Here is a 25,043-nt window from a genome sequence, read left to right as displayed (position 1 = left end):
ACCATCATTAGGATAGAACAAAGCCTACAGATTGGGGAAAGATCTTCACTAACCCTACATTGGATCGAGGGAATAATATCTAAAATACACAAAGAACTCAACAAGTTAGACATCAACAATCCAAATAACTCAGTTAAAAATGGGGTCCAGCCCTGATATAACTGTCTCGTGTGAGGCTATGCCAGTGCCTGGCAAACACAGAAGTGGATGCTCACAGTCAGATATTGGATGGATCACAGGGCCCCCAATGGAGGAGCTAGAGAAAGTACCCAAGAATCTGAAGGGGTCTGCAACCCTATAGAAGAAACAACAATATGAACTAATCCGTACCCCCAGAGCTCGTGTCTCTAGCTGCATATGTAGCAGAAGATGGCCTAGTCAGCCATCACTGGGAAGAGAGGCTCCTTGGTCTAACAAACTTTATATGCTCCAGTACAGGGGAACACCAGGACCAAGAAGTGGGAGTGGGTGGGGAGGGGAGCAGGGTGGGGGGAGGGTATAGGGGACTTTCAGGATAGCATTTGAAATGTAAATGAAGAAAATATCTAATTAAAAATTGAAAAAACAGAAAAAAAAATCATATGTAAAAAAAAATGGGGTCCAGAACTAAACAGAATTCTCAACAGATGAATCTCGAAAGACAAGAAACATCCAAAGAAAATTTCAACATCCTTAGCCATCAGGGAAATGCAAATCAAAACAACTCTGAGATTCTACCTTATACCCATCAGAATGGCTAAGATTAAAAACTTAAAGGACAGCACACTCTGGTGAGAGTGTGGAGCAAGGGGAGCACTCTTCCACTGCTGGTGGGAAGCAAACCTGTACCACCACTCTGGAAATCAATGTGGTGGTTTCTCAGAAGATTGGGACTAGTTCTACCTCAAGGCCCAGCTATACCACTCCTAGGCATACACCCAAAAGATGCTCCACCATTCCACAAGGACACGTGCTCAACTGTGTTCATAGCATCTTTATTTGTAATAGCTAGAAACTGGAAACAACCTAGATTTCTCTCAACTGAAGAATGGATACAGAAAATGTGGTATATCTTCACAATGGAATACTACTCAGCTATTAAAATGAATTTCACAGGCAAATGGATAGAACTAGAAAATATCATCCTGAGTGATGTAGCCCATATCCAAAAGGACATGCATGGTACGTACTCATAAGTGGATATTAGCCATAAAGTACAGGATAACCAGCTATAATCAACCGACCCAAAGAAGCCAAATAACAAGGAGGGCCCAAGGGAGGATGGATGGATCTTTCTCAGAAGGGGAAACAAATAGGTATCAGAGGTCAATAGAAGGAGGTTACTAGGTAGAAAAGAGGATGGGGTGGGGGCGGGGAGATCATATGTAGGGGACAGAGAAAGGAGATCCACTAGGGGGTGGGGGCAATCTCTAGGACATGCCAGGGACCTGGGATGGGGAGAGGCCCAAGAGGGCCTAATGAAGAAACTAGCTGAGATTCCTAGCAGTGGGGATATGGATCCTAAAGTGGGGATATGGCCACTATAGCCAGGCAGGACTCCCAGTGGAAAGATAAGGACAGCAACCCATCCCCAAAGCCTTCAGCCCAAAATGTGTCCTGCCTACAAGATGTGCAGGGACAAGCATAGAGCAGAAGTGGAGGGAATGGTCGGGCAGTGGTGGCACACGCCTTTAATCCCAGCACTTGGGAGGCAGAGGAAGGAGGATTTCTGAGTTTGAGGCCAGCCTGGTCTACAGAATGAGATTCGGGACAGCCAGGGCTACACAGAGAAATCCTGTCTCAAAAAAAAAAAAAAAGTGTGTTTGTGGGGCGGGGAGGGAATGGTTGTACTCTGAGAGGCTCCACCCAGCAGCCAGCGGAAAAAGATGCAGAGACTTGCACCCAATCATAAGATGGAGCTCGGGGAGTCTTAAGGAAGAGTTGGGAGAAAGATCGAGGGACCTGAAAAAGACATGGACTCCAAAAGAAGAGCAACAGAGTCAACTAACCTGGACCCTTGGGGTCTGCCAGAGACTGAATCAACAAACAGAGAGCGAGCTTGGGTTGGACTTAGGCCCCTGCTCATATGTAGATGAGCGGCTTGGTCTTCATGCGGGTCCCCCAACAATTTGAGCAGGGGTTGTCCCTGAGCCTGCTGCCTGCCTGCCTGTGGATCCCTACCCCTACATCCCTGACAGCCTTATCTGGCCTCAGTGGGAGAAGATGTGCCTAGTCCAGCAGTGACTTGATGGGGGGGACGGGGAATTCATACCCAGAGAAGTGGTTTCTCCTCAAAAATGGGGAAGGTGGAATTGGGGGGCGGGCAACGGACTTGCGTGAAAGGAGTACTGAGAGGAGAGAAAGGGCTGATATTGGGTTGTAAAGAGAATAAATTTAATTAAAAAAAAAGAATATTATCCAAAATAGCCCCCCAACTTCTTTTTTTTTTCTAGCAGCCCCCCCCCCCCAATGGCTGACTTAACCTAGGGCTTCAAGCATTCTAGCTAGGCAGGAGCTCTATCATTGGGTTACAGCCCTAGCGCACTTCCTCCCCAGTCTATGTTGGTTCCATAAAGATGAAGATTTTGGTCAGGCGGGGTTCATTGTTGTGTCCATTTCAGAGTCTGACATACAGAAGGCGAGTAATGAATGATGCGTGAAAAGGTAAGGCAGAGAGAAGGTAAACAAACAAGGGAGAAAGAAACCCAGCAACGTGGGCCCTGAACCAGGAGATGACCAATTTTCATCCGCTGCTCTGGACAGGGCACCGGCCAGCTAGCACTGCGCATGCGTGCTCGAGCACAGCCCCCCCACCACCACCACCACCACCACAACTACCCCCACCCCCGACTCCTCGTCTAAGAGACCGAGGAGAGCAAGCAGCTCCTGCGCAGCCTGAGTGAGTTCTGGTTCTGACGACCGGAAGGGAAGAGACAGAATTCAGCGGAGATTCTAGGACCCCCGAAAGCCGCGCCCTAAAAGGCGTTCCCAGCATGCCTTACGCCGCTCCAGTCAAGCGCAGTACTCCACCTCCCAGAGGCCCTTGCGCGGAGTCGCTCCGCAGCCGCGCCTTTGTGAGCTCTACCGGCGCCGCGAGATCGAGCCCCGGCCCCGGCCAGATCTGCCTCGGCGCCGAGTGAGAGGTGACGAGGACTGAGGAGACGCTCGGTGAGGATCAAGGTACCGCGTGGGAGAAAGTGTAGTGGGTGCAGAGTGACCGTGCGAGACCACGCCACCGTATATGAGGGGCCTATTATGATTGTAAGGTTGCAACTATGTGAGACTGAGGCGGTGACAATGTATGTGACATTATAAGACAGCACCCCATAATGGGGGGAGCCTGTGACTGTGAGTATGGAGATACATGAAACAGAGAGAGAGGCTTGTGCCAGTGTGTGATAGCGCTAGGGGATGTGTGTGGGAACATGAGTGAGTGACTGTGGCTGAGCCTGTACACTGTGTGAGACTGAGGTGGTTATCATGTGTGTGACAGTATGAGACCACCCACTTGCATGAGGGGGGCCTGTGACTGAATACTCTGTGAGACTAAAAGACTGTGACAGTGTATGTGATTGTACCGGGGAGGGATCAGCTGAGTGACAGTGTTAGACTGGATCACTGTGTATTAAGGACTTCTGACTGTGAGACTAAATACTGTGTGAGACCGAGGCTGTGACATTGTGTGTGACAGATTGTGACAATATAAGGGATCATGTGGGAGAATGTGTCTGAAGACTCATATGACAGTGAGACCCCACACCGTGTGAGGGGGTCTGGTACTGCATACACTGTGTAAGACTGAAAGGCTGTGACAGTGTGGGTGACTGCACAGTGGAGGGTGTATTATATGTGAGCACTTTGGAGTGGGGATCTGAGTGGCAGTGTCAGACCACACCTTGTGTACGAGATGCCTGTGGCTGTGAGACTGAATACTGCTTGAAACTGAGGGGTTGTGACAGCGTGTTGACTGTATATGACAGCATGTGGGAGAATGTGTTTGGAAACCTATCTGACAGGGTTGAGACCAAGCCACTTTATTGTGAAGGCCTGAGGCTTGAGACTGTGCCAAGAGTACTGTCAGGGCCTGTGACAGTTTGTGAGACTGAATGCTGGCTATGACATAGAGTGAGAGGCTGGGACAATAGGTGTAGCACTATGAGACCATGTCACAGTGTTGAAGGGCCTATGATGGTGTATGAGACTGTGAGATCCCATAAGGATGTGTGTGAATACACAAGACTATGCCACCAGGTACAAGGGGGGTCTGTGACAATGTGGAATGTGGGGATAAAGACGCCATGAGGGGCTTTGAGGCTGCATTTGGGACTATGTGATATTATTACAGCAAGACTTTTGCTACCAGCTGGGATGGAGCCTGTGACAATGTATGGGCCCGAATAACAGTGTATAGGGCTATTTCATTGCATCTAAACAGTGTAACTGTTTGAGACAGACAGTGCTGGAAAATATGTGACAGTATGAGATATCATAGGGGGGGAAGGGCGGGGGGGGGCATTTGTAGGGTATCCTGATCCTGGTCCACTGTCTTCTAGATCACATGGTCCCTTTGCTACCCACTCTGTGCAAAGTAGCTTCACTTGATGGCCTACATCTCATCCTTATGGAAAGGGTGGAGATATACTTCCTTTTAACGTCATCTATACACTATAAATTCCAGTCTAGTTTCCAGTTTGGCACAGTTATTTTCTCAACTATTGCCTTGTGTATCTTCAATGATGTAAACCTTCATGTGTGAAAGGTGGAAGATTCTAATCTAATAATGCCAGTCTTAAATTGCTCAGACATAAGTGAAAGAGATAACTTAGACATAAAATATATGTTGAGTCCCAGAACTATACAGTACATAGGAAAAGCATTGTTAAATGTAGGGATACCTCAAATGCATGTCTGTGGAGGGAGGAGAAGGACAGAGGTGTGATGCTGGGGCTGCAGGATACACCTGGAACTTACAGTTTCCTGTTTCTGTCCACTTTACTTTCTTAGGACACCTCCCTGCTCCCAGAAACACAGCCATACATTCTTGAAGCTTTAACGCCATGTCCAAGGTAAGAAGCGTTTCTTTTTCCCTGGAATGCCACCTTATTTATCAGTCAGGCTAAACCACTTTGATTTCAGAAATTCAGCTGCCTGACAAAATCTCCTCTCTCCAGTGACTTGCTCTTGTTCTCCACTGCAACACAAGAGCTAGTCCCCCAAGACTAAGCTAAGAGCACCCTTTCCCCCGGCCAGCAAGGACGCAGTTCAGCCTCGCCTGTGGGTTCAGTGCTCTTAGGAACTCACTCTAAGAGGCAAAAATACATTTTTTTTGGTGGGATTATGTAAGCTCATATTGTGGGTATTAGAGGTGTAGATGTGTGTGGTAGCTTTTCTCTACAATCTCTGGTTTGAAAGGAAATAGGAGGGCTTTTGGGGGGTCCAGAGTTTGGGCATTTGGCAGAAACTCATGTTCAAGATGATTTTCAGAAATCCGATGTATCAAATTGGGGATGGTGCTGTTTTGTTTTCCAAGACAGGGTTTTTCTATGTAGCCCTGGCTGTCCTGGAACTCGATCTGTAGACCAAGCTGGCCTTGAACTCACAGAGATCTGTCTGCCTCTGCCTCCCAGATGCGTGCACTACGACCACCTAGCTCAAACCTTGATGGCTAAAGTGCATCTAGGCTCAGGCAGCGTTTTTCTTAGTCTGTCGGGAGCTTTGAAGAGTAATTGTTTATGAGAACAGTAATTTCTTCTTTTAGAGATAATCTGTTAGTAGCAGTGCACAGCTGATATACTGGGCAATCCCGCTAATTAATTAAATTGTTATGGGGAATGTATTGACATGGTGACTTACGTAGCCCAGGCTGGGGTTCAACTCATTCCAGCTAACCCTGATTTTGAACTCCCAGTCCTCCGACCTCTACCTTGGAAGTAAGAGGAAACACTTGAGCCTGTATTTTAAAATATATGTTAATTTTATTTTATGAGTATGGGTGTTTGTTTGCATGTATGTACAACACATGCTTGTATGTACATGCATGTATGTACAACACATGCATGCAGTGCTACAGAAGATCAGTAACGGGTGTCAGGTCCCCTAGAACGAGTGACAGATGATTGTGAGCTGCCATGTAGGTGCTGGGAACTGAACCTGTGTCTACTGCCACAGCAGCCGGTGTTCTTAACTACTGAGCCATATCTCCAGCTCATTGAGCCTGTGGTTTTTTTTTTAAAGATGTATTAGTTTATTTTATGTGTATGAGTGATCTCTTTTCATACAAACCAAAGGAGGGCATCAGATCCCATTACAGATGGTTCTGGGTCACCATGAGGTTGCTGGGAATTGACTCAGGACCTCTGTGAGAGCAGCCAGTGCTCTTAACTTCAAGCCATCTCTTCAGCCACCGAGCCTATATTTTTAAAACGTTGCAAAAATATTTCTACAATAACTAAAATAAATAGTATGAAATAGAGTCAAAAGGAAACATTTCAAAATGCATATATAATACCCAGAAACAAAATGCAGGTATGCAAAATGTGTGAGAATTGAAGATTTTTCCCATTGTGATAAATAACAATAGACATTGTCTTTTTTTTCATGCATTTGGTGTCTGATGGTTTAATTATATGTTAATATGCTTATGTGCATTACACCAGCAGGGAAAGAATAGAGATTGCTGTTCCCAAAGGCAGAGTACCACCACAGTCAGGTCTCTGGTTGTGTTTAAAGTAGGTTTTATGAAGATTTATGAGGTGGGTGGCATATTCATAGGTAAGATTACCTTTCCCCCTTTCAAGTATATCTATGTTTTAGAGAATGTGTGTGTGTGTGTGTGTGTGTGTGTGTGTGTGAGAGATAACATATATAACATGTATATGTATATGTGTATGAATGCACACACCACACACACACACACACACACACACACACACGCACGCACGCACGCGCGCACGCACGCGCGCACGTACACAGATGCTAAGACTGGCTGTACTTCCAAAAGCAGAGTCTGATTCCCAGCACCCACAAACATCTGTAATGTCGATTCTAGGGGATCTGATTCCCTTTTCTGGCCTCAATGGGCAACAGGCACACACATAACAAACAGACATACATGCAGACAAACACTCATACACATAAATAAATCACATAAGTAAGCTTTTAAAAATAATTATTGTCAATAAAGATTATATTTTAAAGTATTGTTTGTTATAAAGAGACTGTAATTGATTGGGTTTTGAAAGTCAAGCCTGACAATCTTTTAACTAGTACATTTTCATTAATGTTATTGCTTACAGGTGTATGTTTAAACCTAACAGTCTCCGGTTTGCTGATTTGTTTGGATACAACTAATTAATTACACATAATCTCCATAAATTCTTAAGTGTCTATGATCGGGCTGGAGAGATGGCTCAGCAGTTAAGAGCACCAACTCTCTTCCAGATGTCCTGAGTTTAATTCCCAGCAACCACATGGTGGTTTACAACCATCTGTAATGGGATCTGATGCTCTCTTCTGGTGTGTGTGAAGACAGCTACAGTGTACTCATATAAATTAAATAAATCTGTTTTTTAAAGTGTCTATGATCATATGTATCCATTACTTTCTATATAGTACTCATTTTTCCTTCCCCAGTGTACCTGTTTTTTTTCAAGAGGAGTTCTTTGGCATTTAGTATGCATCCCCTGTTGCTGTACACTATTGATTTTAGTGTTACTTATCATATACTATGGTGCGTCTTTTCTCCGGCAGTAGACAGTTTATCAGAAGTTATATACTTCCTGTAAGAGAATACCGAGGTGAGCATGGCAATTACTTGACATGCATTTTTTTAGAATGTAAGGTACTGGCTGGTGATATCTGAAAGTGTTGCAGCTCTGAAGGGAAAGGTACCCTGATAATCAGGAGCCAAGAAATACCAGACTCACACCACACAACAAACCTCACACAAGAAATTTATTGGGAGACATACAGAGGGTGGCCACCTCTGCTCCAGTGAGAAGCAGCACAGAACTGAGCAGGAGACCAGCATTATGTAGGGCTTCTTGGTGGTTGCTGTTGGAGCTTTCTGGGGTGTCCTAGGATTGGTGGGATTTTGTGGTCAAGCCCAGGAATTGGTGATTTCTGTGACCTGATCTTGGACTTTTTTTTTTTTCCTATAGGGCAGAGTTTGGCCACTTGTGTTACCAGGTGCTGGAAACTGCCATTATGGCAGCTAGAATAGTGGTGGTGGTAGTGGGGTGGGGTGGTATTTGCACCTTGAGTGCAACGGAATGGTTTAGAGTGGCCATATCTGTAAGTCTAGCACTTGGGAGGCTGAGGCAGGAGAGGAGAGGGGAGGGGAGAGGAGAGGAAAACAAAGATAGACACATAATCTTAGCTCTTGGAAAGCTGAGGCAGAAGGGTTGTGAATTCAAGACAGCCCTGAGCCACATACTAAAGACAGCCTATGGCTGTCTTTAAAAGTTGAGTTTTTTGCTTCTACCAATGTATAGAGAGTTTAGCTACTGCTAACTTTTTTCTGTTGTGTTTTATTGTGTTGTTATTTGCTTGTTTGTCTGAGACAAGGCATTACAATGGAGCTTTGAACTCACTATGCAGCCCACACTGACCTGGAACTCTGGGCATCCTACCTCTGCCTCCCGAGTGCTGGGATTACAGGAATGTGCTGCCATGCCCAGCTTTAACTATTTAACCTAGGCCTGTTTGAGGAATTGAACCAGAATACATTTATATCATTTCAGAATTTGCTGACATTTGAGGATGTGTCTGTAAATTTCACTCAAGAGGAATGGCAGTGGCTGAGTGACACACAGAGAGATTTGTACAGGAAGGTGACATTGGAGAACTATAAGAGCCTGGTGTCACTGGGTAAGGCAGTCTACAGAATCCCAAGTCTGTGTTCCATGAACTGTCTCTGGGTCGCTTTACTAAATTTCCTCTTTTTATTAAAAATTTTAAAAATTATATTCAACTCTATCCCTTTTTCTTTGTGTATGTTTATGTATGTGTCTGTGTGTGAGTGTGTGTGTATGTGTTTGTATGTGTGTGTGTGTATGTATGTATGTGTGAATGTTTGTGTCTATATGTGTGTATCTATGTATGTATGCATGTGTTTTGTATGTGTGTGGATATGTGTATGTATGTGCATGTATTTTATATGTGTGTGTATGTACTTATGCGTGTGTGAATATGTGTGTAAATGTGTATATGTGTGTGAATGTGTGTATGTGTATATGTGTATGTGTGTTTGTGTGTGTGTTGGAGAACTGTATGTACATGCCACAATGTGCATGTGAAGTCAGAAGACAACTCCATGGAGTCAGTTCTCTCTCCCACCTTTTCAGGGGCTCTGAGAGTGGAACGTGGGTCATCAGACTTACACAACACACACTTTTCCCATTTTATTTGCCTGATTTCTCTTCTTTTAAGCCATATGGTGACACATGCCTATAGTTCTGAGGGCTGGTGTATCAGTCAGTCTTCCTAATTCTGTAACCCTTTAATACCCTTCCTCATGTTATAGACGTCCACAACCATGAAAATATTTACGTCGTTACTTCATAACTGTAACTTTGCTCTGTTATGAATTAAAATGTAAGTATCTCAGTTTTCTGGTGGTTGTAACCCCTGTGAAAGGGCCTTTCAACCCCAGAGGGGTCGTGATCCATAGGTTGAGAACCACTGCTCTAGGGGAACAGAACTGATAGGATTAGTAAATATACATGTATTACATATATGTATACATACACACATGTATATATGTGGGACTTATTAGCTTACAGGCTATGGTCTAGCTAGTCCAACAGTGATTGTCTACCAACAGAAGGTCCAAGAATCCCGAAGTTGTTCAGTCCATGAGGCTGGATGTCTCAGCTGGTCTTCACTATATACCAGAATCCCAAAGAGGTAGGCTCTAATGCCAATGAAGGAGTGAACTTACCAGAGAAAAAGATCTGGATTAAAAGTGGGTCTCCCCACAGGGCAGTGGTAGCACATACCTTTAATCCCAGCACTCAGGAGGCAGAGGCAGGCAAATATCAGTGAGCTTGTTCACTGAGACCAGCCTGGTCTACAGAGCAAGTTCCAGGACAGCCAGGGCTACACAGAGAAACCCTGCCTCAAAATAAAATAAAACAAAACAAAATAAAATAAAATAATAAATAAATAAAATAAAGAGTGGGTCTACTTCAAATACTTTGAGAAAAAAATTCCTCCCAGGGATACTCAGCCACTTGGGTTTTAGTTAATTCCACATGTAGTCAAATTGATAACCATGAATAACCAACACAATTGGGGCGGAGGACTGCTTTGGGGAAACAGCCTGGGCAACCTAGCAAACCCAGTTCCAAAAGTTCAAAGAGAATTGTTTGCCTTACCCCACCCCCCCACCCCCACCCCCAGTTTCTACTCTCCAAATGAGTTACATTTTACAGAATTACAGCTTTTGTAGATTGCTCCTTATTGCCATTTACTCTAAAGAATATTTCCCATCCTCCTCCGCTCCCACCTTTCTGACGAGCAGCCAGCTTGATTTGACCTCTGAGAGTGGCTAATTCCTCTTGTGTTTCTTGGAAGCAGGAATTCCTGTTTACAAACCAGCCGTGATCTCATTACTGGAACAAGGGAAAGACCCCTGGATGGTGCAGAAGAAGGGAGCAAGAGACACATGTCCTGGTGAGTGGGGATGCGCTAGGAGGTGGGCGCCTTTGGAGTAGCTTTTCTGAAAGCATCTGGTCTCCATAGCTCAGTGGTTCTCAGCCTTCCTAATGCTGCGGCCCTTTGTGTAGTTCCTCGTGTTGTAGTGACTCCAAACACAAAATTATTTTTGTTGTTACTTCATAACTGTGATTTTGCTACTGTTATGAATCTTAATGTAAATATCTGTGTTTTCCGACAGCCTTAGGCAATCCCTCTGGACGAGTAAGGGGTCACAACCCCCAGATTGAAAACCGCTGGTGTAGCGGGTGCTCTGTTGTGCCAAGCTTCTGGGTTAGAGTGAGTTATTAGATACACAGCCTGAGGCAGTAAAAGAAGAAAACAGCAGGCTGCAAAAAGACATTGGAGCATCAGGTCAGAAGCCAAAATCAGCAGGACCTCCTGATTGACATGGAGGGTTCCAAGCAAATCACCTCCTGCATTGACCTTCTGTTAGCCGCTTCCACCACAGTCGGCTTTCTATCATAGGGTAGGCAGTAGCTGCTTTGGGAAGGTGCCTGGGAATGCTCACCTCCGAGCTGTGTTCAAGGACACAGTGTTTTCTCTCCAGCAATTCTCTCTCCTGTTCTCAAGGACATGGTGTTCTACTTCTATAGGATTTATTTTTATTTTGTGTGTGAGTGAGTGTTTGGTCTGCATAGTATGTAAGTACACCACATGCAACATGTGCAGAGGCCAGAAGAAGGAGTCATGCCTGGACCTGGATTTACTGCCAGCTAAAAATCACTAGGTGCCGGGAACTGAACCTAGGGCCTTAGCAAGAGCTGCAAGCACACTTGCCTGCTGCGCCTTCTCTCCAGCACCGTGAATATGGTGTTCCTCTTGGAGGCTATTCAGGGTTGAGCTGGAAGGGACAGCCCATCCTGAGACAAGGGATCTTGGGGGACACTCTTAAGACATGCATGCTTGAGTCTGAAGTGAGTGGACTAACTACACATCTGGAATTAGCTTCTCAGTGGGTTTACACAGCACGTCACAAGTTTTTAAAGGACTCATTCATTCTTGTTATTCTGTGTGTGGGTGTTTTGCCTGCATGTATGTATGTGTACCATATGTGTGCAGTGCCCATAGAAGCCAGAAGAGGGCATTGGAACTAGTTACGCCTGGTTGTTAGATACCTCACATTTGCTTGAGGTTAAACCTAGTCCTGTGGAAGATCAGCACATGCTCTTAACTACTAAGCCATCTCCCCAACCCAGCACATGGCAATGTAAAGACGGAATGGAATATAACTGTAGCATCAGGCATGGGGAGAGATGCTGAGCATGAGCCCTGAATTGCTCTCTTGGTACACTTTATCTCAAAAGTTACTGTCCTGCCTGGCACTGGCGGCACATGCCTTTAATCCCAGCACTTGGGAGGCAGAGGCAGACGGATTTCTGAGTTTGAGGCCAGCCTGGTCTACAGAGTGAGTTTCAGGACAGCCAGGGTTACACAGAGAAACCCTATCTTGAAAAACCAAATCAGCTATTGGATGGATCACAGGGCCCCCAATGGAGGAGCAGGGAGGATCTGCAACCCTATAGGTGGAACAACAATATGAACTAATCAGTACCCCCCAGAGCTCGTGTCTCTAGCTGCATATGGATCGGAAGATGGCCTGGCCAGCCATCAGTAGAAAGAGAGGCCCATTGGTCGTGCAGACTTTATATACCTCAGTATAGGGGAACGCCAGGGCCAAGAGGTAGGAGTGGGTGGGTGGAGGAGTGGGTGTGGGAGGGTGTGGGGGACTTTTGGGATAGCATTGCAAATGTAAATGAAATAAATACCAAATAAATAAATAAGTACAAACCATCAGTGAAAAAAGAAAGCGCTTTCTAAGCTTATTTTCAAGTTTGGGTGATAACGTGAAATAGAAATAGTCAGAAGAACACGGGGTGGTAGGAGGAGAGATGAGCTCAGCTAGAGATCTAAAGAACCCCAGGCGTGTAACTCAATCAGCAGAGCGCTTGCCCTGCGTTGGTGAAATCCCGGGTTGATCACCAGCACTGCCTAAGCCTGCTGCCATGGTGGTGCACACCTGTCGTCCCAGCACTGGGGAAGCAGGGGCATGGCATTAAAGGCCATCCTCAGATACATAGTGAGCTCCGGGCCAGCCTGGACTATAGGAGATCCCGTCTTAGGGGGGAGAGAGAGAGAGACAGAGAGAGGGAGAGAGAGGGAGAGAGAGAGAGAGAGAGAGAGAGAGAGAGAGAGAGAGAGAGAGAGAGAGAGAGAGAGAGGAGAGAGAGAGACAGAGACAGAGACAGAGAGAAAGAGAGAGAGAGAGGAGAGGAGAGAGAGACAGAGAGGGAGAGGGAGAGAGAGAGGAGAGAGACAGAGACAGAGAGACAGAGAGAGAGGAGAGAGAGAGAAGAGAGAGAGGAGAGAGAGGGAGAGAGAGGAGAGAGAGAGGGAGAGAGAGACAGACAGAGACAGAGAGACGGAGAGAGAGAGAGAGAGAGGAGAGAGAGAGGGAGAGACAGACAGAGACAGAGAGAGGGAGGGAGGGAGAGAGAGAGAGAGGGAGGGGGAGGGAGAGAGAGAGAGATTGATTATGGGTATAGAATGCAGGGTATAGAAAGCAGACTGCAATTGAATGGGAAGACAGACCTGGAAAGTCTGATGTAGAGACAGACACTGACTGAATGGTACACATATCCTTAGAGGCTGCGAGGTAACCCCCCATACTGAGGCCTTGTGGGGAAGCAGAACTTTGAGAATTTTCTCGGCATCCTTTTTAGTAAATAGTCTCTATAGTTTCTTTGATTATGTTTTATGTGTATGTATTTGTCTTGTAGTTATTCTTTTCATTTATCAGATTTATATCCATGAACCTGAACAAAATAATCTCATAACTTTTTTATGTCTATGATAGTTTGTGGTTTTAATTTTCTATTGGGTATACTTACCATTTAGAAATGATGTATTAGGGCCCGGGCGGTGGTGGCGCCAGGGTAGCAAAGCATGCTCAGCTTGGCTGCCCACAGGTTCCTGGATCTGGGTTCTCGTTTCTGGGAGACAGTAACTTGGGCCTAGACTCCCAGACTGCCAGTTTGCAGCCTGTCGTGGGGTCAGCCTGGCTCTGGCTAACTCGGCCCTCTCAATAGCTTTCTTGTTGCATTGAGTTTTGGTCAGATTATTTTATTGTATTTGATCAGATGCCATTAATATTATAGACAGTAAGCCACATTCATTTAAATCATATGGTTTGAGGCATTTGACACAGGTTATTTTATACTAAGTTTTGACAGCATGCAATACCATTTGTAAGATTGCTTTAACTATTTCAGAATATTTGCATTTCATATAAATTTTAGAATGTAAATGAGAAATTTTATTCAAAGAGCTTCATTTGGGACTATGCTTATATATCAATTGAGAAAGAAATGACATTTAACCCTTTAAAATCCAACAACATGTTTTAATTTTCTCTACTTTGTCATAGGAATATTTTATAATGCCCAATCTAATAGTCTTTCCTTCCTTCCTTCCTTCCTTCCTTCCTTCCTTCCTTCCTTCCTTCCTTCTTTTTTCTTATTATCTTTTCTCTTTTTTTTGAGACAGGGTTTCTCTGTGTAGCCCTGGGTATGCTAGACCAAGCTGGTCTCAAGCTCAGAGATCCTCTGCCTCTGCCTCTGCCTCCTGAGTGCTGGGAAAAGGCAAACCCCACTACCATGAGGCCTCGGTGTGGTATTCTTATTGCCTTTTGCACCTTTTTCCTGAAGCTCTGAGGACTTTTTATGTAATCATGTCATCTGCAGACATGGGCTGTTTTATTTGTCCTGTTTTTTTTTTAAACGTTTTATTTACTTTGTGTGTGCATATGTGTGCACAAGTATAGGCACACACATGACACAACATGTGTATGGAGGCCAAGGACAACCTCAGGAGTTGGTTCTTTCCTTCTACAGTGTGGGTTTTGGGGATCAGCCCCAGGTCATCAGGTTTAATGGGAAATCCCTTTATGCCCTCAGCCATCTTACAAGCCCTCTTGTTTTCATAATTAGTGGTCTTTATTGTCTAATTTCTGTTCATTGTAGCTACTTTATTTTCTCGCTTAATGTGGTGGTGGTTTGAGTATGTTTGGTCCAGGGTGTGGCACTATTAGGAGATGATGGAGTAGGTGTGGCCTTGCTGAAGGAAGTGTGTCATTATGGGCATGGCTTTAAGACCCTCATCCTAGTTGCCCAGAGATCAGTCTGCTCCTGGCTTCCTTTGGATGAAGATATAGAGCTCTCAGCTCCAGCCCTGTGCCTGCCTGGAAGCTGCCATGCTCCCACCTTGATGATGATGGGCTGAGCCTCTGAGCCTGTAAGCCAGCCCCAGTTAAACGTTGTCCTTGTGAGAGCTGCCTGGTCATGGTGTGAGCCCTGACTAAGACGTTTCCTACATCTACTAAGATGCTCTTCTACTTCCTGTGGGTTTATGTTGGCCTTGTCTTCTGAGGTAGCCCCTCAAGGATTTTCTGTTTGTTTTTGTTGTTGTTGTTGTTGTTATTGTGTAATTGTAAGCACTTTTAAATTTCAACTGTTCTTTAATTCTCAGATAGTACATGCCAGACACCATTATGTCTCTTAAAAGTAATTCTTTTGAGGGTAGAGAACATCCTTCTCTGATTTCAGTCAGTACTTTAAAATTTATTGACACATGTGTCTTACAATCCATGAAAAGCCCCGGCTTATTGAAGATACCATAAACCCCTATTGGGTAGTTGTTGAATATATTTATATTGGTATAGAGTAGGATATGGTAGTCAGTTTTGATGGGACTCAATATGCATTTACTAATTTTGGCCAAGATTTATCAGTTTCTAAGACCATGGTCTGAAAACACACAAAAAGGTAATGTTGGGCCACTGAGCTAGCCCATCAGGCAAAGACATTTATCACCAAGCCTGAGCTAGCCCATCAGGTAAAGACATTTATCACCAAGCCTGAGCTAGCCCATCAGGTAAAGACATTTATCACCAAGCCTGAGCTAGCCCATCAGGTAAAGACATTTATCACCAAGCCTGAGCTAGCCCATCAGGTAAAGACATTTATCACCAAGCCTGATGACCTGAGTTCTATACTCAGGTCTGACATGGTGGAAGGAGAGAGAGAGCCAGCTCCCATAAGTTGTCAGGAACACCTTTCCCAGAATGTAGTGATTAACCATAAAGTTTAATGACCCACTAGACAGCTGGTTTGCATTTAGGTCTGGGTATCCAGTGGGGGTACTTCAGCTACATTCTTGACATTCTAAAATTGCCTTTTAACTTGAGAGAGGAAGAGAAGATGTTTGAAGACTGTATTATTAACTCAGATATAAGATCTTAATTGTATCTAAATTTTAATTAGTTAATTAACTTTTAAAAAGATAATTGTGATTTTTTTTAGATGACGGCCTTAATTTTTTCATTTTCTCAATTATATTTCATGGTTATATATGATTAATTTAATCAACTTTCTTTTCTTCCTTCCTTCCTTCCTTCCTTCCTTCCTTCCTTCCTTCCTTCCTTCCTCCCTCCCTCCCTCCCTCCCTCCCTCCCTTTCTTCCTTCCTTCCTTCTACCTTTCTTTCTCTCTCTTTCTTTCACTATGTAGCTGTAGCTATTCTAGAACTCACTGTGTAGAGGCTGGACTCAAACTCACAGAGAAGGGCCCGCCTTTGCCTCTCAAGTACTGGGATTAAAGACGTGCGCCCCTGCACTTGGCTCAAGCACCTTTCCTCATATAATATAGTCTTTCAGATGCATTGAGATGTTAAATCTTTTCATTTCTTTTGTATTTTACTTTCTCTGAGCACTTTCTTTTCTTCTTATGAATGATTTTTAAAAACGTCTATTTTCTTGGTATCTTTTAGATTGGCAGTATGTATTCAAAGGCACAGAATTTATATCAAAGCAAGATATTTATAAAGAATCTGCCAAAGTTCTAACAATGGGAAGAAGCCATTTTAGTTCCAGCCTTGACTGTCCCGATTTGAAAGAAGACCATGAAAATGAAGACTGGTTCAAAAACAGGTTGGGACGTCAGGAGGTGCATTCCCATCAATTGTTCATCACTCATAAAGAAGTCCCTGAAAGTGAAATTAGGGGGTGCAATCCATCTTGTCAAGCCGTCCATCAGAATGCAATACTAGATGTGCCACAATGTTCCTCTACCAAAGAAAGAATAGATCAGAGTGAGCCACAAAAGAGAAGTTACCGGAAAAAGTCTGTTGAAATGAAGCATAAGAAGGTCCAGGTAGAAAAGAGAATCCTGAAGTGTAGTGAATGTGAAAAAGTCTTTAACCAGACCTCATCCCTTACACTCCATCAGAGAATTCATACCGGAGAGAAACCCTACGCATGCGTCGAATGTGGGAAAGCCTTCAGCCAAAGCGCAAACCTAGCACAACATAAGAGAATACACACTGGGGAGAAGCCTTATGAATGTAAAGAGTGTAGGAAGGCCTTCAGCCAGAATGCACATCTTGCTCAGCATCAGAGAGTTCATACTGGAGAGAAACCTTACCAATGTAAAGAATGTAAAAAAGCCTTTAGCCAGATTGCACACCTGACTCAGCATCAAAGAATTCATACCGGAGAGCGACCTTTTGAATGTATTGAATGTGGAAAAGCATTTAGTAACGGTTCATTCCTGGCCCAGCATCAGAGAATCCATACGGGTGAGAAACCGTATGTGTGCCATGTGTGTGGGAAAGCTTTTAGTCACCGTGGATACCTAATTGTACATCAGAGAATTCATACTGGGGAGAGACCCTATGAATGTAAAGAATGTAGGAAGTCTTTCAGCCAGTATGCACACCTTTCTCAACATCAGAGAGTGCATACTGGAGAGAAACCGTATGAATGTAAAGTATGTAGGAAAGCGTTCAGCCAGGTTGCTTACCTTGATCAACATCAGAGGGTTCATACCGGAGAGAAACCCTATGAGTGTGCTGAATGTAGAAAGGCCTTCAGCAACAGTTCATCGCTTGCACAGCATCAGAGAAGTCACACAGGAGAGAAACCCTATATATGCAAGGAATGTAGGAAAACATTTAGCCAAAATGCAGGCCTTGCTCAACATCAAAGAATCCATACTGGAGAGAAACCTTACGAATGTAATATTTGTGGGAAAGCCTTTAGTTATAGTGGATCTCTTACCCTACATCAGAGAATTCATACCGGAGAGAGACCTTATGAATGTAAAGATTGCAGGAAATCGTTCAGGCAGCGTGCACATCTTGCTCATCATGAGAAAGTCCATACTATGGAGTCATTCTTGTCCCTTTCCTCTCCATCACCCTCTATGTCAAGTCAGTTGCCAAGAACTCTAGGCTTAATCTCTTAAATATGACCCAAACCTGACCCATTGGAACCATTTATTGTATCATCCTTGTCTTCTTTGTGTTACTCTGTTGTGTGTGGAAGAGTGAAATGTTTTTCTAGTGTTTTCACCCTTCACCCATGCCTCTTGTCAGTTTCCACACTTCAGCCAAACTTTACAAAAACGAATTTTGGTCATATTATTTATCCCTCATTAGTTGAAATTGCTTACCAATATCCAAGTTTGTAGGTAAAAAGCACAGTTCTTAAAGTACCCTAACAGGCCACCTGGCCCCCAGAACCTTGTTTCAAACTATCATTTAAAACCTTCATGTCAATATTCATCTCACTCTTGCTTTCTCTCACTCTACCTTCATATCAATATTCATCTCACTCTCTTGCGCTCTCTCTCTCTCTCTCTCTCTCTCTTTCAATACATACAGAACTAAAACAGATCTAGGTTTAATTGTTGCTCTTTCACCTTCCATTCCTGATTTTAGGAGAGCATCTGGTCCTTTGTAACATTCAGACCTATTTATACTATGGGGCTAATAATGGTTCTACCTCAAAAGTAATTGGGAGAAGAAAATAATGCATGTAGATTTCTTAGCAGAGTGCCTAGCATAAAGTAATATTAATCTAAAATAAAAATATGATGATATACCAAGAAGAGTTGATTATTTTAATCATAAGCAAAAAATAGATCTGGGGCATTATAATTATTTTATAATTAGAAATAATAAAGTTGGAGACCAAGGGTGCAGCTCAGTTTATAAAGTGCATACTTAGCATTCACAAAACTCTGGGTTCAGTCCCCAGTACCACATAAGCTGGGCAGAGAGGTATACTTGGCTATATAGTAAGTTCAAAGTGTGTGTATATATATATATACATACATATAATTAAACATACATACTTATAATAAAATTTGGGTGATATCTAATGCAAGTGGATTTACATTGGACTGATGATAGAGGGGGAACATGTTAGCTTCTATTTTAGCATGAATATGTAAATATATGACTGGATAAAAAAAATGATTTCATTATTCAAGTTCTATGAATCCGCACCTGCTTTTAAAAAAAATCACTTCAGTAGAACTTACTGAGATAATATTCATTATGTTATATGTAAACAAAAGCAAAACAGATACTTAATAAAACAAGGCAGAAAGTCTGATCAGTAATCAGTGAACTAGAGCACCTACCAAAATGTACCACACTTTAGGCCTAAAAAACGTCTTCAGGCAGGCATGGTGGTACATGCCTTTAACTTTAGCATTCTGGAGGCAGAGGCAGGCAGATATCTGTGAGTTTGAGGCCAGCCTATTCTATAGATCGAGTTCCGGACAGCCAGGGCTACACAGAGAAACCCTGTCTCAAAAAGAAAAGAACAAAAAAACCACCCACATTCTCCAGTTATTTTTTTAAGAGTGTGTGTGAATGTACATGTACAACCAAAGGAAGGCATTATATCCCCTGGAGCTGGAGTAACACCTGTTGAGGAGCCACCAAATGGGAGTGCTGTATTCCTAACCACTGAGTCATCTCTCTAGCCCTACATCTGTTAATTCAAAAGAGCTCAAGTCTTGTGAAATGTTTTCTGCCAGAATGGAATGAACTTAGGAGCAAATAACAGAAAGATAACACAAATGTGCCCCAAATTAGAACCAAACTAACACACATTTCAGGAACTCAGTTCAAAGAAGAAATCAGAGGGGGTAATAGAAAATACTTTGAACTGAGTCAACTGTGAACGTAGAAAATCGGAATTTGCTGGATGCAGCTCACATGGTACTTAGAAATACAACAGTATCTCACACTTGCTCTAAAAGATCTCAAGTCAACTTCAGTTAGCACTGGAACAAATTAGCAAAGGAAGCGCGATGAAGTCCATGGCATAAGAGTGGACACTAGGGTTTGCAGAGCTAGCTCAATGGTTAAGAGCACTTGTGCTTGCTGTGGACGTGGACTCAGTTCTCAGTATCCACATGTTGGCTCACTACCACCTGTAACTCCAGTTCCAGGGTGTCTGGTGCCCTTTTCTGGCCTCCTTGACATGCATGCAAGTGGTGCACATACATACATGCAAACTATATGCAAACTTGCATAACATACTAAAACATCTTTTAAAAAAAACAGGGATTATAGAAAGGCATGGGTGTGTGAGGGAGGCCCTATCTCTCACTCCCTATCATTTGCGCACACACACACACACACACACACACACGAATGGAAATCAAATAGAAATTCAAACCAAAAGCTGATTCTTTGAGAATTCCATAAAACTAATAAGCTATTTATATGCATATTCACAAGGGAAAGACTATATATTGCCAGTGTCTGGGATTATAGCAATTTATTTTGTTAAAATATATATTGCCAATGTTCGGAATTATAGCAGCTCCTTTTTAAAAGCATTGATTCCATACCTAGTCCCACAAGACCCTGTGAAAGATGCCCAGAGGTCTCCATTATTAAACCTGCTCTCACCTTGGATTCTAGGAACAACAGTGTGATCGATATTTTTACGGGGCTTGGGAAATGGCTCACTAAAGTGCCTTCCATGCAAAGTGTGAGGACCTGAGATCGGACTCCCAGCACCCACACGAAAGCTTGGTACAGCACTGTGCCAGTCCATAACTCCCAGCACCCACACGAAAGCTTGGTACAGCACTGTGCCAGTCCATAAGCACAGCGCTGCAAATGCAGACAGGCAAGTCCCATTGACTCATCAGTCTATCCGAAGTTGGTGAGAGAATCTTTCTCAAAAGAAAAGATGGCAGACCATCACTATGGCTCAGCCCATAAAACCCTTGCTGCACAAGCCTGACTTCAAGCTCCAGGACCTAGGGAAAGGTGGTAGCAGAAAATCTACTTCCCACAATTGTCCTCTAACCTCCGTATTAGCATCATGGCACACATTTCCCCTCACATCATGAATACATATATACTGTAATCTTTTTTTTTTAAGTGGAGAACAATTGAGATCACCTGACATCAGCCTCCAAAAACAGGCTCCTTCTGGTGCATACATACTTTCTACACACACGTGCACACTTTTTTTTTTCTGACAAAGGGTGAGAATTAACCTCATATGATGGAGAGATTGTACCCTGGCCCCAGAATAATCATCTTAAGTGTTGCCAAGCTCTAGCTCTGGCTTCCCCTTTGCATCCTATTCTATACGATCTCCACTGAAAGAATTCAGACAAGACACAAACAGCAAAGTATGGATAGCAGGTGTCTGTTAAAGGGCAAATTACAGCATTCCAAAAGGACCATTGTGGGTGAAAGTGAACAGAAGCCACAGAAATCGAGGCACTGTTTATATTTCTATTGTCTCTAAAACAATTTCCCCAAAGTAATTTTCAACCTGGGTGATTGATAGGCTCATTTGAGTTAACTCCTAAGGAAAGAAGTAATGGTATATAAACCCTTGTTCCTTACCAACTGTCTTAGGCTTTTATTGCTGTGAACAGACACCATGATCAAAAGGAACTTGTTGAAAGGAAAATATTTAATTGGGACTGCCTTATAGTTTCAGAGATTTAGACCGTTATCATCATGGCAGGAAGCATGGCAGAGTGCAGGCAGATATGGTGCTAGAAGAACTGAGAGTTCTACCTCTTGATCCACAGGCAGTAGAAGGGGAGTGTGTCCTGTTTGTAGGCAGGAGAAGTCTATTACACTAGGCATAGCTTGAGTTTATATATGAGACCTGAAAGCGCGCCTCCATAGTGAGACAATTCCTCCAACAAGTCCACAACTATTCCAACAAGACCATAACTCATAATAGTGATACTCCTTATGGGCCAAGCATTCAAACACATGAATCTATGGGGGAGGGGGAGCAAACTTATTCAAACCACCATACCATCCCTTCTGGCAAATTCAGAATGTCATATCTTTACTTAAGGATAGAGATATGACTTCAGTCCCACTGTTTTGATCAATAATCAGAGTCCTACATTTTGTTTTCTGGTTTTACAAGTTGCTGCTACTGAGGGATGTGTCCACCCTCAACAACTTTAAGCCTGCTAACACCTCACTAGCTACCTAATATTATGGTGACAGCACTGCTTCTCTCAAGTGATGATAATAATAACTTTCTGGAACCACTCTATAGAGCCATGTAGTATGACAAACTTTCCTAGTGAGATGCAACAGACACACACACACACACACACACACACACACACACACACACACACAGAGAGAGAGAGACATTACCCATCTCAGAGTCAAAACAAAAGATCATATCAGAGTCCAACTTGGTCAACCAATGAGTTGTTTCATTTTTAATATGTACTTTATGTGTATGGGTGTTTTGTCTACATGTATGTCTAGTGCCTGAGGAAGCCAGAGGTGTCGGATCCCCTGGAACTAGAGTTATAGATAGTTGTGAGCCAAAGGTGCTGGATGGAAATTTCCCCAGCACCACAATGGGTTTTTATTAGGGTCCCTAGCAAGAATACACATGAGAGGTTATACATAAGAGTAAAGATTACAGTAGGTGCTATCATATCTGATTTTAACATAGGTTTCATGGATCCAATTGAGGTGGCCAGGCTTTTGTGGGAAGTACTTTACCATAGTTATCTCCCCAGCCTCGTTGATTGTATTTGTTAGTGTATGGGTGGTTTTGCCTGCATGTTTGGGCACCATGTGTGCCTCATTTCTTTGGAGGCCAGATCCCCTGCAACTGCTACGAGCCACCATCTGGGTGCTAGAACTGAGTCTGTCTTTTGAAAGAGCACCAAGTGCTCTCCATCACTGAGCCATCTCTCCAGGCTCCTCCCTTTCGTTGTTTTTGTTTTGTCGACTAGAAGGTATTTATGTAGTAGTCCAGGCTAATTTTGAACTCATAGAAATCCCCCTACTTCTGCCTCCTGAGTTCTGGGATTAAAGGCATGTAACAATGTAACATTCTTGGCTCTGTTTTAGTTTTTGAGAATGTCTCTCAATGAATCTGGCATTCACCTTTTCTCAGCAAGCAACCCCTGACCCAGCTGTCTCTACCTCACAGAATTGGAGTTACAGACGTTTGCAGCCATGCCTGACTTTTAAATAGGTACTGGAAATCTGAATCTAGGTCCTTCTACTTGAGCTTGGTGAGGGGTGTATCATGTGTGTACCTTGACCACCCGGGAGGGAGCTAAACACCTTTTTTTTTTTTCTTTTTTGAAAAGGTATCTGGGGGCTGGTGAGATGGCTCAGTGGGTAAGAGCACCCGACTGCTCTTCCGGAGGTCCGGAGTTCAAATCCCAGCAACCACATGGTGGCTCACAACCATCCGTAATGAGATCTGACTCCCTCTTCTGGAGTGTCTGAAGACAGCTACAGTGTACTTACATATAAATAAATAAATCTTTAAAAAAAAAAAAAAAAAAAAAAGAAAAGGTATCTGGGTAGCTCAAGCCAAGCAGGGATCCTGGTTATTTCTGTTGGCTCTTTAACATCATTTAATTTGCACCTCTATAAATCAACTTATGTCCATTGAGAATTATGTGTTCTTGTACACTAACCCCTCTATTATAGCCTCTCTTTTTTACCTGTTGGAATTGAACCCAGCGCCTCACCACATGCTAGGCAATTACTCTAGAACTCTTTTTATCCCCTTTCCCACGTTTCAGCTTTTTGAGTGTTTATACTACTATCCCTACTATCACCACACACAAAACACCAATTTACATTTAATTTACATATTTAAGGTGTATTTCAGGTAGTTCAATCTCATATATTCTTTTTAAAGATTACATTGAAGTGTGTTTTGTGTGTGTGTGTGCGCGTGTGCATGTGTGTATACAACCTGCAGAAATTGGTTCTCTCCTTTCACCATGTGAGTTCCAAGATTGCACTCAGGTCCATTAGACTTGTAGCTTAGCATTTGAGAAAAACTGCCCAGATCAGACTCTGGGCATGTCTGTGGAGGATGGTCTTCGACTGTAAAATGGGGTCTGTGGGTACCATCATTCTCTGGGCCGGTTGTCCTGAGGTGTGTGCGGCAGCTAGCTTGAGAACCAGCCAGGAAACAGCCTGCCTCTGGTTCTGCCTTCCAAGCTCCTACCCTGACTTCTCAATGACGATCTGCGCCCTGGAAGTGTAAGGCAAACAGACTCTCCTTCTGAGCTGTTTTTAGTCAATATTTTATCTCAGCAAACAGAATGAAAATCAGAATGCATGTGCTCTACTACCACTGAGATACATCTCAGATGGCAGCCTCTTAGAGATACTGCTGATCTAGAACCAAGAAAAAACGACTTAACAGAACATAAAGATTTGGACAGAAGGGAGAGGTGTAGAAATACAGAAAAACATACTTCTCCTTGAGTCTTCTCTATGCCATCCTCCACACTTGCTGCAGTGATTTTATTTTTGTCTATGTATCTGACAATGTAACATTTCAGCGGCCTTTACCCTGCCTGCAAGTTTAACTTCTGTATGCTTTGGTTGTTTTCTTACCTGTATTAGAATGTTTATTGCTGAGACAAAATACCTGAGCAAAACAAAGTATTTTGGGTTTATTCCGTGATAGCAGGGCAAGCAGGGCAAAGCAGGCCCTCTTATGGTAATCAGAAAAGAGATGGGGAAAGGAGAGATAGAGAAGGTTCTGGTGTAAGCTCTCCAATGTACCAGTTAGCTCGAGCTGTATCGAAATCTATAGACTGGTTGGCTTAAAGGGGCAGAGAGATGGAGGAATGGCTTAAAGGGGCAGAGGGATGGAGGAATGGCTTAAAGGGGCAGAGGGATGGAGGAATGGCTTAAAGGGGCAGAGCGGTGGAGGAATGGCTTAAAGGGGCAGAGAGATGGAGGAATGGCTTAAAGGGGCAGAGCGGTGGAGGAATGGCTTAAAGGGGCAGAGAGATGGAGGAATGGCTTAAAGGGGCAGAGGGTTGGAGGAATGGCTTAAAGGGGCAGAGAGATGGAGGAATGGCTTAAAGGGACAGAGGGGTGGAGGAATGAATGGCTTAAAGGGGCAGAGGGGTGGAGGAATGGCTCAGCAGTTGAGAGCACTTATTATTGCAGAGGTTCAGTTCCCAGCACCCACACGGTGACTCACAACCATAACTC

At 43.6% G+C, this 25,043-nt stretch overlaps 1 protein-coding gene across 12 annotated transcripts; it reads left to right on the top strand.

Moving 5' to 3' along the window:
• The first annotated feature begins 1,344 nt into the window (after nt 1-1,344).
• Zfp583 (zinc finger protein 583) lies at nt 1,345-24,169 on the top strand. 12 transcript variants are annotated; one of them, XM_030242339.1, is made up of 6 exons: nt 1,345-3,147; nt 4,984-5,045; nt 6,636-6,731; nt 8,721-8,847; nt 10,558-10,653; nt 16,521-24,169. In XM_030242339.1, exons 2-6 carry the CDS (start codon nt 5,037-5,039, stop codon nt 17,993-17,995), a joined length of 1,803 nt encoding a protein of 600 aa, XP_030098199.1. In that variant the 5' UTR covers nt 1,345-3,147; nt 4,984-5,036; the 3' UTR covers nt 17,996-24,169. The 12 variants fall into 12 exon arrangements, with proteins under 12 accessions (XP_030098199.1, XP_030098200.1, XP_011248777.1 ...); XM_011250469.3 differs by having other exon boundaries at nt 3,059-3,147; nt 10,555-10,653; XM_011250472.3 differs by having other exon boundaries at nt 3,071-3,159; nt 6,639-6,731; nt 10,555-10,653.
• Nucleotides 24,170-25,043: the final 874 nt, after the last annotated feature.

The sequence above is a fragment of the Mus musculus genome, chromosome 7 (assembly GCF_000001635.26).
Source record: "Mus musculus strain C57BL/6J chromosome 7, GRCm38.p6 C57BL/6J".
NCBI lineage: Eukaryota > Metazoa > Chordata > Mammalia > Rodentia > Muridae > Mus > Mus musculus.
The sequence above is the reverse complement of the archived record's forward strand: the minus strand, read 5'-3'. Positions and strand labels throughout refer to the sequence as shown.

What these genes read in the sequence shown, in the direction of transcription:
- Zfp583 (XM_030242337.1), top strand. Translation starts at nt 6,606, where the DNA reads ATGTTAATATGCTTATGTGCATTACACCAGCAGGGAAAGAATAGAGAT. An exon ending in TAAGAGCCTGGTGTCACTGG is followed by an intron (nt 8,848 to 10,554) that starts GTAAGGCAGTCT and finishes GTTTCTTGGAAG; the next exon opens with CAGGAATTCCTGTTTACAAA. An exon ending in AGCAAGAGACACATGTCCTG is followed by an intron (nt 10,654 to 16,520) that starts GTGAGTGGGGAT and finishes GGTATCTTTTAG; the next exon opens with ATTGGCAGTATGTATTCAAA.